Source organism: Musa acuminata, chromosome BXJ1-4, assembly GCF_036884655.1.
Source record: "Musa acuminata AAA Group cultivar baxijiao chromosome BXJ1-4, Cavendish_Baxijiao_AAA, whole genome shotgun sequence".
NCBI lineage: Eukaryota > Viridiplantae > Streptophyta > Magnoliopsida > Zingiberales > Musaceae > Musa > Musa acuminata.
In genome coordinates this window covers 43,431,470-43,443,922 of record NC_088330.1, presented here as the reverse complement: position 1 = coordinate 43,443,922, position 12,453 = coordinate 43,431,470, and the positions used below count along the sequence as shown (strand labels likewise).

Below are 12,453 nucleotides of genomic sequence, written 5' to 3'. Positions count from 1 at the left end.
AGAACAAAAGAAGAGGAAGGGGAAGTGGAAGTGGAAAAAAAAAAAACAGTTTGATTTATTTTATAACCTATTAATTAAATCTATGATCCGACTTATTAATCCATCCATCGATCTAACCAACCAAAAAAACTTGATCCGAGCAGTGGACCCAACTATACTGGCACCGAGATACAGCGCGAAGCGGCGTCTCGAAGCGAACTGCATTGGCTTTCTACATCCTCTTCATTAATTTAGTATATCTGACGAGAGAAGTTAAAGATTAAAAACAGAGATGGAGATCATGGACGAGTGACGAACAAGATGACGCATCACAACCCGCACCGCCCATCATCTCTATAAATAAAATTACAAAAGCTCACAGATGCTTGTGCGCGCACACGCTCGCGCCCTGATCCGCCCGCAGAATATTCACCACAAAAGAAGGAATTCATGATGATTCCCTCCCCTCTAATTTCCAACGAACTCAAGCGCTTTTCAAGTAATGGGATCAAGTAGTGACCGGATATATATTTCTACCTTATCATTTTCACATTCACTCTCATCTGTCGCAGAACAACCGGCAGGCTGCGTTCTTTCTACAATTCTACCTTTGAGTTGCTTTAGACTGGAGTATAAGAAGCATGTGCCCTGCTTTCCCAACGGGAGGAACAAAACAAGAAGTGGCCGCTCTCACTATTTCTACTCATCCTGCTTGTCGGGGCCAAAAAAAAAAGAAAAAAAACGCTTATATGCGTAGGTAGGTTGTCAACCCTAATCCATTCTAGGATAAGCAGAACCATAATCCAAACAAACACTGGAGTTGGCTGGTTGACAGCTTGCTTCTGTTGATTCATTCTGTTAATCGGCACAGTGTTGCTGCTTCTTGCTGTGTAGCAACGAAGTGTTTTTACATTAATGTTTCCTAGCACCGCCCATCGTCTGCCGATCACATTGATGTTCCCTAGCAAGTTTCAATTGATCGGAAGATGGTGCCGTTTACGGTGGTGGAGGTGGATCCAAACAACTTAATAAACCATCACATCTAACCCCTTTCGTCTCTGGCAATCAACTAACCATCGTTTTAATTCTTTTGTTAAAACCAAATGAGGGACACCCCCAAGCGTCCGTCGGTTTTTGGCCCTCCATCGAGCACAACAGTCGGAGTAATTTGTTAGTTAGTGGGAAACTGCACAGTTGAGCGCTAAGCACTGCAACTGACATGTTGATACATACCCGAGAGCCGAGTGTGACCAATTAAATGTCGTTCTATTCTGAGTGTTGCAGAATGGAACCCCCGGGAATAAAAAAATTAAAAGGGGAACAACATCCAATAAATTTTAATCTAGGATGTCATCGAGACTTCAAGCAACTAATAATTGATCTTGTTTTATTTGATTGCACCCCTCATCAAAAAGGCGAGAAAACAAGGCAGTAGCAAGCCAGTCGCAAACCAGTTGGTCTCTCTCAGGAACTTGACCACCACACATGGTGGTGTTAAGTCCGAAATGTTGCAGCTGATTTCAACCTCATACCGATGTTCGTCAGCTGTCGACACAAAGTCGCATGTTCATCAGCTGTCTTTCACACTAGAGATAAAAAAGAAGAGCACTGTCAACTTCGCTTTTCACTTACGACAGTCGATCTTCTTGAGGTCCCTCTGTTAAGAGAACGCATCTCTTACTCGAGTTTCATAACCTGATAAAAGGCAAAAGAAAGAAAAAGGATAAAGTAAAATGACCCTTCGTTTGCTAGGAGGGGCAACGTCTTCTTGCTTCAAGAAGCAACCCGATCGCAATGGTAACACCTCCTCCCGTCCATGAGTATTCAACTGTCATTTCCCAGGAGAGTATGAATGCGCAGATCAATAAGCTGAACATGTGCAGATCCATCTGTCACACGACCAAGCAAACGAATTTGAACGTGTCGTTCATTTTAGCTTCTGCAACCATCTTAGCCATGCAAACACAGTCGAACAGCATAAGCCTTTTCGCCCCGCATCTTCCTGACACAGTTATCTACGATAGATACCAACACAAGAAACGTGAACGGTTCAATGTCACCCCGATTGCAATAGCTAGTTTTCATTTTCCAATGTGAAAGCATCTCCCGCCGCAGAGAGGGGCTGTCGTACAACAGATAAATGGCTCACCGATGAACACGCCTACCCCTTACGATAGCTTCATGGGCCGAAGTGAGATGGGCCCCATGCGACCTAAGTGTGAAACGGAGCTCACAATTCGCCTAGAAATAGGGGATTCTGAGCCAGTGTGGCAGCTTTTGATTGACAAAGTCAGAAAAAACCCGCAACCTCCGCAACTGCCACTGTAAGTTAGGACAGGTGTGAGGACGATATAAGGACAGTGGTTCCATGACACAGGAGCAGAGAAAAGGATTAAAAGTATGTGATTCTTCAATGTGGCTCGAAAGCCATGGAGGACCTGTGACGAAAGGGATGATGTTAACAGCAACATCCAACGAGAAAGAAAGAATCAACCCGCGGCGAGGTGCCCTCGTCCCTCCAAAAAAAAAATCCTTCAGCCTCGGTCAAGCATTTTTTTGCGCCTTCGTTACGTATCACTAGAATTATTCTACCTTCATCGATTGGAAGATAAAGCTGCTCTCCGGAATGGAGGCTATACTCGAGGACAAGCACTCGACCTCGGAATTAGCGCATTAGGCACCGATTAAATCACACTAGGAAATGGACATGCGGTCACATCATCCCAGTTCCATTGATATATAAAGATGGAAGGGAGTTGAAGAAGGTAAAGATAAAAATACAACTCACCTTGTTACCGAGTGAAGCATTGTTGGCCGCCAAGGACCATCCTACAGGAAAATCTACCGATTTGTGGGGACATGGCCGCCGATCAAAGAGGCTGACATGTTGGCATCTGACAACTACCAATATTTTGCTAGTGGAAATCACCGTGAAGGCTTAAGAAAAAAAGAAAACGTAGGGTGGATGAGGGGCGATACCCACGCTTTTTTATCAACAGGAGGCCGAACGAAACGTGGGATTGATGAGGTGCAAAGACCAGTTGTTTGTAAACAGGTCGATAAGTGGTTTGGACCATCACCAGGATAGCTTGGGTTTTTGCGCCATCATTGTAATTTGTTCCGGGCAACAATACCAAAGTAAACGTGGCCGACACAGCCCAACACTCCGAGACTGTGAGCGTTAAAGTTGATTCTCAGAAAAGCTCCAACATGTCGTCAAGACGGCTCGTTACTGTTGGCATGATAAGGATTTGTATATTTAATTGAAAAGTGATCTCGATCGAGTAACGAGTAGGTGTAATCACAGATATCACCTGTTTCGTGTTCCGAAAGCGGACAAGCTGAACTCAAACAATCCAACTGGATTAGAATGGCTAACCACCCAAACACCAAGGGGTCGTCGGTACGATTTAACGTGAACACTACATCTGGTGACCTTTGGATGCGCTGAAACAATTTGACTTTTGGTACGATTGCTACAACAAATGTTTAGACTACATAAGGTTGGGATAGGTTACAAGCATTTTTTTATTCGCTACTAAAACTCTATATCAAACAATATTTCTGGGAAAATTAGAACATTTACTAAAAACTCAAGTATTAGTTAGTCAAATCCTCATATAAATAGGATTGGCATTCAAATCATAACCAGAGACCCCATCTCTCAAAATCTTTCTTCTTGGAAGTTCTACTCTTTTATCTCCTCCACTATTGCCCATTATCCCCAGCGTCACCATACTCGATATCGATGTGCTGTTATAATCTTCTCCGCCTCATCCTAGTTAAATTTATATGTTCCGAGACCTCCAAGTTGCTCCCCAAACACCCCCATCTGAGAGCTCAAGGAGATGCGAATCTGGAGTAGTTCGAGTTAGACACAAGCATATAATCCAACAACAGGTAATCCAGTTCCTCCCACACCTGAGCAGACCACAAAAACTAGTCTCCACCGGCACTTGGTTCGTTTATACCCCGGTCACATTGTCTTACCATTGGACACGTGCTCAGCGAGAAGCAGCATATCGTGTTGTACATGGAGCATTGGATGCTTCCATGAGTGGGACAATTTATCATGCAAAAATTGCATATCATCCTACCCGGCTGCCTTGATTTTTTGGACGTTTGGTGTAGGAAACTAAACTTGCATACGAATTTAAAAGCAAAAACTGGAGATAATTAATATCACTAATATCAAGGTTTTTAATTTCATATTATTGCCTTGCTTGATACGATAAGATATGAGGTACCAAGTGATATACCTAGAAAAAATATAAAAATCAATTTTAGCCTCGTCGTCATCGCCTCATCCTTCTTCTCTTCATCACCTTGACTACGGCCTTCGACGTCAAGGAGGTGGGGAGAAGAAATATGACATCAAAAGGTTCTCCGTGCGATGACAATGGACGAAGGAGACCGTTCAGTGATGAAGGTCGGGGTCTTCGTCGTCTCTTTCGCTACTTCCACCGTCGCTTCCCCCGATCCCAACACCTCCAACTCCTCTTCTAAAGAGGTACGACTCGCCATTACATCTTGGATCGAGATCATCGAGGGATGGCGACATCGGATCAAGATCGAGAAAGGGTGCAGAAGATAAGTTAGCATCAAAGTTCGACGGGCTCAAGTTCATCAAGACGCTAGTAATGGCGCATCGATGACTCTGCAGTCCTCTTTATCGATGCTTCTCACTCTTCTTCGAACGCCCTCTTCTTCCTCGCTGCAACCAAATACTTGATACTGCCCGATAGCGAGCAATCCATGTGCCGATCAACTGGCAGACCAGCACGTACTACATATATCGGATGGTACGGAATGGTATTAAAAACCCTGCCTAATACTAAAACAAATAGCCAATTGGCCCTAGAAATACACTAGATATAATGCAAAAATAGAACCATTCTTGGAAGTAGGACTTGTAATGTAAGGAAGTAAACTGAGAATACTTTTTAAAAGATCAAAATTTAGCAATGAGAAAAGAGCAAGCACTAGCATGGTAAATGCTATACCTGAAGGACAAATAAAAATGAGACAGATTGGGCAGTCTAAGGTACTTACAAGGAGCATACGTCTAGTTGTATGGTTAGAGTTTTCAGGTAGAATTCCACTTGCCAGGGTTCTCTCCCCATTGGAAACATATGGTGTGCAATATCCACCTGGTGCAAGTAAGGTTAACAAATCAATCAATTAACAGACAAATTTTTTTTTTTCTGAATGAAACGCATTTTATAAGTGTTTTCATGTGATAAAACATTTTATTATACTTGGTCATGACATATTTGTAAGTGCCCCTGTAGGTGGCTCCACTTGTAATTTTTGTAGAATTAGAACAATTCATTAACTACATGTTCAAACTTGTTTCCATTTTCGAATTAGTGTACCATCTAAGGTCTTTATTTGGAAGTTTAACAAATACTAATCTCCCTACCTTAGTGCTTTAGGTTTCTATCTCAGAAATATGCAACATCTGCCATGAATGACAGCAATATCAGTATATTTCCTTGCTTACCAGTGTGATCAATCTGACAAAATTGATTTTACAAGCCACAGCTTCCTAATCCGGAAGGTCTATGACAATTCTGAATAAGCATAATCCATTCTCAACTCAAGTAACAGGATTCTTGGGAACTTTCCTAAATATTTAACAGACAAAAGAAAGACAACATTGGATGAAATGAAGCAAAAGTAAATGCATACAAGATAAGCCAATAAAAGGATTCTAGTCTCCTCAAATAGACTATTCTGATCTCAAAATGCTCTGACAAGAAATAGAACGGAATAAATTGAGTCAACTACAATCAAAGAAAAACTACCAATTTTGCATCTTAAAATCATAATGAAAAAGAGATAAGTATGGAAGAGACTACTCAAGAATTTCTAAGCTGATCAAATTAGAACCGCCCTTTAAGCATATAAAGGAGCAAGCTAAATTGTCCATAAAATTTCATTCTATCCGATTTTATTCATGTATTGTGAAAACTGTAGTCCACAATGTAGCAGTTCTTGTAACATATTTTTTCTTCTCAGGAAATCAAAGACAAACAGTAAAGCTCCTAACCATCAACACTATATCATGATTACTACTCAATGCTATGTTAAGATTTCCATTTAAAGTTTCTTCAAGTTCTAACTGCTCATTCACTAATCCTATTTGTGACTTGAGAAGCTAATTTGTGCTGACAGACTATAAAGAACCTAAACATCCTGCTATCTCATGATCCTCCAAGCGATGTCAAAACTAACTAATCCTACATCAGCGAAAAATATATCATGGCATCGATAGATATATTTACCATCCTTGGAGGCTTCTCGCATGAAAATTTAAACCATTAGCCTAAGAACAACAAAAACCTTTGGGTAGCTATCACACAAAATGCCAGTAGAACTTGGTAATGAAGTCACCATTTTATCATACTTCTTCAATCATGACCAAAGCAGAAAGAACGCCCTTCTACTTGGGATTGTTCAATCTTTTAACAACCTGTTGCAACATTCTTCTTGAGGCTTCAAATTATCATCATTCTACTAACGAATCTAACAGTCCGTGCATGAAGATAATGGTAAGGATTCACTCTCCACATATGAACCCTAAGCACGAATCCTGGCATCATGATTCTAAAATCAACATTGCAAATCTTCATCGTAGCAAAGAGTTCACAATTGCAAATCATCGCCAAGGCGAAATGAAACGCACGGACATAAGATATCAAAAGAAGACATGTATAAAGAAAGAAAAACAAACCCTAGCTTCCGCCATCTGCGACCATCGATCGTGAACCAGAGAACATCCCCTGCGATTAGAAATAGATGATATCAACGAAAAATATGAGATAAGATGAAAGAGGAACGAATCGATAGATCGAGATCGAAAGAAGGAGACTCACCACTCCCGCCGATCTCGCCGCTGCTCTCACACATAGCAAAGATGAGGAGGCGAGAGGAAACGAGATAAGCTTCTCGTGTCCTCTCCACCGGCATTCGTATATATATTCATCTTTGCTCAGCATGAATGGGATTCTATCCAAGTCATGCGGATGTTCTTCTCCTTGCAATTGCCGCATCTTAACCTTTCATCTCACCTCCCCTCATATCTCATCGTGCGATGATGTGCGCGTCATACGCCAAGAGCATTCGCCACTCATAGCATAGATGGGCCAGATTTTAGAATAGAAGATATGGAGGGTTCACATGGCGTCTTCATAGAACTGTATACATGCAGCAACGAAGAAGATCCTCCTTCTTTTATGTTGTAAAATTACCACTATGGATTGTGGCGCCAATTTTTTGCGTCTTGTGTTTAGGCAAAATTACCTATATATCCCTGTAGAGGTGATTATTTTCGTATTTATTCTTTAAATTTAAATAATAAATTGATATAAAAATATAATATGATATAAAACTAATTGATAATGTAAACTGAAATAAAAATTGATACAGAAATATAATATGATATAAAAATTGATTGTTTAGTTTAATTTTTAATTTGTATTTGTGTAATTTAAAAATATAATATGATATAAAAGATAATAGGGGTATTTTGTATGTTTTATATATTTCAAATACCTTTTTGATTAACTGATTATATATATATATATATGTATGTATGTATGTATGTATTTATGTATATAGGTTTTCTAAGTCCATATTGGATATATATTAATGGCATTGGAATGTGTTTAACATGTTATTGTTTCGAAGGATATTGAAATATATAATATAAAATATGTGATTTTCAAATTTTGTAAGGATATATGTTTGAAAACTCTTTTGTTTCTTATGAACAAATATTATAAAACGACCCAAGTAAGTTTTATGTTGTATATGAACAATTTATCTTTAAACATATTTTATTTCCATAAATTAGAGGAAAAAGTATTTTAAGATCCATGAGCATTGTCTATACTTTTAGTTCTCATTATATATGCATAAAAATAAGTATAATTAGAGTGAGACACAGATACAAGTCTTAATTATGCTTTTTCTATTTAGTATTGCATGTATATTCTACTACTCAAATAATTGATCAGCAAGGGCTCAAATTTTGCCATGGAATCAAGACTGAGTATTAAATTATTTCATATAATGCATAGATTCATTCGAGGTTCGTAATATGGTATCGTATCAGTATTTCGACCTGGGCTCGGTACCGGTACGGTACATATGGAGCGGTACACACAGGTTCACCGAGCACTGTAGCACAACACTAGTATAATGTAGTAGTACTACAGTGCATTGCTACACTATACTGGTGCACTGTACTGCTATTATAACAGTGCATTGCAACAGTAACTGTATTATTACAGTATTACGGTGTACTGTTATAGTACTACAGTGCACTGCTATAGTCATATTAGTAGCGAACGGTCCACATATCGTTGGCCTGTCGGATCGATACATACTGCCCGTACCGGGTGGTATGATTCGGTATGACATACATTGGATTCATTTATACAATATTTTTCTTTTCAAACTAATAAATGAAATTGAAGTAAGAAGTACGAAGAATACCAAAGAAAAATATAAAATACATGGAAATCCTACATGTTTATAAGGGTTTTCTTATTTGATAATAATATTCAAAATAATAGTCCAATTGTACTGTATGTGACTCACATATTTAAAATCTGAATCTATAATTCTTTTTTGAGATCAATGACTAGTTTAGCTCATTAAGATTTTACCTTCAAAACTAGTATTTTTAACTTTTATTTATTTTTCGAAAGTGATTACTAGCTTGGGATGTTTGTAAAATCTCAAATCACAAATAGTCATCATAAATTTACTATTTGAAAACAAATAAAATATTTAACATCTACTATGTAAATCCTAAACCAAGATGCACATTGATCTTTCTCATCTATTTGTGTCATTGGCCAATGATCTTATATCCAAATCTAAGTAGTCTTCCTTTAAATCTCTGAATCTCCCTTTAAATCAACTATCCAATTGCTTCAAACAATACATTTTGTCCTTTAAAATTAACTTATGATGGACCTTTGGATCCTTGAGATAATTTTGTCCTTCAAATAACACATTTTTGAGATACAATAATATGTCATGATACATCTCTAACTATTGTCAGACCATTGCAATGATGGCCCGACATCGATCACCGTCCAATGACCGGTGTGAAACTGGTCTCCGTCCATCATCAACCGTGCACGAGATCTAAAGCAATGACCCGACCGCCGTGACTGGAGACGCCAGCGAGGCAAAAAATGAACGGTTGAGATCGTTTTTAATAGATCCGACGGACTTGGTATCCCAAACTCATACCTCGCTCGGCGTCAGACATCACCGTCCCGAAAGATGATGAGCGGGTAAAACAACCCAACAATTTATTGGGCGTCAAGGAGTGGAGGCCCACCGGTCGTGAGACAAAGAGTCAGCGTATCTTCCCCACCACAACCGAAGCACGACTGCGGTGTCGACTTGGGTCGGACTCGATTTGGGCTGTATCTATGGTCCACGTGATTGGAAGGGCCGTAAACGGGCTCACTCGGGTCAGGTTGTCTCTGTGCGGCCTCCAGATCGGATCGGACCTCCGGCTTTCTCCGGATCCGTTAAACACCGTCTTCGAGCCGTCGCTCATATGTGTTGCCTCGAACTCCCGTCTTGCCTTCCATTTGCTGGGGCGCATCTCGAGTTCCGGAGGATCGACGACGTCGGCGGCCGCGGCCGCGATCCCAGCCTCCAGGTCCGATTCCTCAAACCCTAGTATATTCTTCTTCTTCTTCTTCTTCTTCTTCTTTTACGCCCTTCCTAATATAATCTCTTTTAGGTCTTTCTTTCTTGATCTTGATTGTTTTCCCGTTCGATCGCGCGCTTTTGATTGCTTAGAGTTCGGTTCTGCTAGGGATTGTTGTTTCTCTTTGGTGTAGTTGCTAACTTTCTTGGATCTTGGTCTCGGTTGGAACTGAATGTGACATTCTCCGGTTGTTAATCGTTCTTTGATGAGGGTTCTTCGGAGTTTTAATTCATCGAGTGCCTGGCGAGCTTATGGGTATGTGCTAGAGGAATGCATCGGTGCAATCTTTGTAAGTTAGGGGTTCGCGAGATCGATTACTTGTTCTAGAACCAATAGTCTCTTTTGGAGTATTACTAGTTTCCTAATGACGTTATCCAATTTTCTTGGATCCCGGCTGAAAATTGCATCCTCTGGTTGTTAATTGCTCTGAGATCGTTTCCGCTAAAGGAATACATCTTGTGCTAACGCATAATCGCTTTGCGTTTCTGGGGGCTGTGTGAGAAAATTTTGCATTGTCCCGATCTTTATGCAATTTTTGGGTCTGTGAGAAAACATTACTTGATTACTTGTTGTAGAGCCATTATTCCTTCTTCTGTAGTATTACTAGCTTCATTAATATCAGCCAAGTTTTCTTGGATATTGGTTTCAGAATATTGGCTGTAAATAGCATTTTCTGGTTGTTAATTGTCCTCTGGTCATGTATGCTAAAGGAACATGTCTGTGCGATCGTCATGCATTTACTTGGGGGTTGTGAGAAAATTTACTCGATAACCAGTGGTAGTCTTATTTAAAATAACTACTTTCAGTAATTGCAGTAGTAGCTTTATGGTGACCCTTAATTCTAAGCTGTAGATACTTGTGAATGTCTATGACTGACTTCTCTTAGCTTGCTCTATTCTTCACTTAGAAAGTAGCAGTAGATGATGAGGCAGAGTCTTTGGGAACTTGAGGATGCTCAACCACCAGGAAACCTGGGTGCCTGCTTTGATGATCAATTTGCATTTTTTTTTTGTAAACATTACTTGTTATTGCAATGCTTTATGAAATTATAATACTGTTGCAAGATAAGATAGAATGTCTGGCTATGTTATTGTTACACAAACGTCACTAAAAGTTGCTAGAATGCATGATATGTTTTTCTAAGTTTTCAAGTATCTTCTTATGCACATGGATATTCTTTCAAGACTTGGAAATTCACATTCTTCATGCTTTTAACAATTGAACAGTTTTGTGATTCTGCACCGCCTGATGCTTTTCTATTTCATACTTCTGTGGTGATGGAAGCCTGCCGGTTAAGAAATTTGATCTGACGTGGTGTCCTCCTCCCGAGACCACAAATTTCCAGAAGCTTCTTGTGGAAGAAGATTAATCGTACTACCTTCGGAATATAAAATGGATCCTTTAAGATCTTATTTGGGGAGACTGCTACAGGAAGAGATCACTCCAGTGATTATGGTCCTTTCAACTCCGCTTGTTGAAGATGCTTGCCAAAAGAATGGACTAAATTTTATCGAGTTGCTTCTTCCATTCTCTGTGTTCAACAAAATTAATGGTGGGAAAGTATTTTTTATTTTTTTAATGTTATTGTTTTTATGCCATCAGATAGTTTTCATGTAGTGTGCTTGTTGTTCAGTACCTGTTCGTACTGCAAGTGATCAACCTTATAGGCTACAGATGTTCAAGCTGCGACTGGCTTATGCCTCTGACATACACCTGCAAAATTATGAGGTAACTGTATATTGTTGGTTAGTACTTCTGATCATGACAGCTTATTGCATCTAGTTATTTTCTTTATGTAAGGATAGTCTCTATTTATACTTGCAATGGTTCATCAAGACATCTGGCACCAAGAAATTGCATTAGGTATAACGATAACCTGTATAAGTTACATGCACTAGTTTGCAGGTGGAGTAATTTTACTTGTTGGAGGGTGCTGTATCAAATATCTATCTAATGTAGTGATGCATAGAAATTATGAAAGTTCAGTAAAAAAATGTATTTGGAAGTGGTGCAGCAATTATATGGATTCCTTTTGCATCTGCTTGATACTGATAGCACTAGTTGCTGCTTAGTCTTGTGGAGTTCAAACCTTAGTCTTCAGAGGTTAGATATTATTAAACCATTCAAAGTGATTTAGGTGTTGTAAAATTTAAGTGGGATGACTAATCCCCTAAGAATGACAGTTTGTATTAAGTTATAGCGCAAGAGCTTACCTCTTTTGCTTAACTGGTAGGTTTGATGTGTTAGGTGATGCTTGAAGATGGTCCATGCCTAGCAGTTTCAATTGTGCCAAGTTCAGTATGTTTTACTTGAGTAGGCCAAGACTTATATGGCTGAATGCTAATACAAAGTGCAAATATTACTTTTGAGGGTTCTTTACAGCATGTGGTGGCATGCTGATCTGTGCCACAGGAGCGGAAGGTAAAGACCTTAACTTGTTGGCTTAACCCATTTAAGTCAAAAACTGGACCTGACATTGAATCAACCTGGAATGGCATGCTTGAGAATTGATTAAGATGGAATCAAACTCTTGTTATTTTCATGCTGAGACAAAGCATTCTCACTATTTGATCTTTTATAATTACTTAAAACATTAGATGTTTAAATGAAGTAACTGATACTCATCCAAGAATTTTTCTAATGAGTATTTGTATTCAATTTCAATGCATATTTTGCTATGAGTGTTACAAGCATTTAGAAGTATGTTTTCCATAGAATATAACTGATTGTAT

General features: G+C 39.2%; 1 protein-coding gene and 1 long non-coding RNA gene across 3 annotated transcripts in view; one reads left to right on the top strand and one right to left on the bottom strand.

Moving 5' to 3' along the window:
• Positions 1 to 1,629: 1,629 nt before the first annotated feature.
• LOC135672676 (uncharacterized) lies at positions 1,630 to 6,921 on the bottom strand. Its single transcript, XR_010513044.1, has 3 exons — positions 6,858 to 6,921; positions 6,716 to 6,764; positions 1,630 to 5,129 (listed from the first exon to the last, which is right to left on the bottom strand). It is a non-coding gene; the product is annotated as an uncharacterized LOC135672676 (long non-coding RNA).
• A 2,616-nt stretch (positions 6,922 to 9,537) lies between these two features.
• The window catches only part of LOC135671867 (uncharacterized), a 33,454-nt gene continuing 30,538 nt past the window's right edge, over positions 9,538 to 12,453 (top strand). For both annotated transcript variants that reach the window (XM_065180194.1, XM_065180195.1), the window contains exons 1-3: positions 9,538 to 9,670; positions 11,006 to 11,273; positions 11,355 to 11,449. In XM_065180194.1, the coding sequence (XP_065036266.1) occupies positions 11,114 to 11,273; positions 11,355 to 11,449 (255 nt within the window). In that variant the 5' untranslated portion in view covers positions 9,538 to 9,670; positions 11,006 to 11,113. The remainder of the gene's footprint in view (positions 9,671 to 11,005; positions 11,274 to 11,354; positions 11,450 to 12,453) is intronic.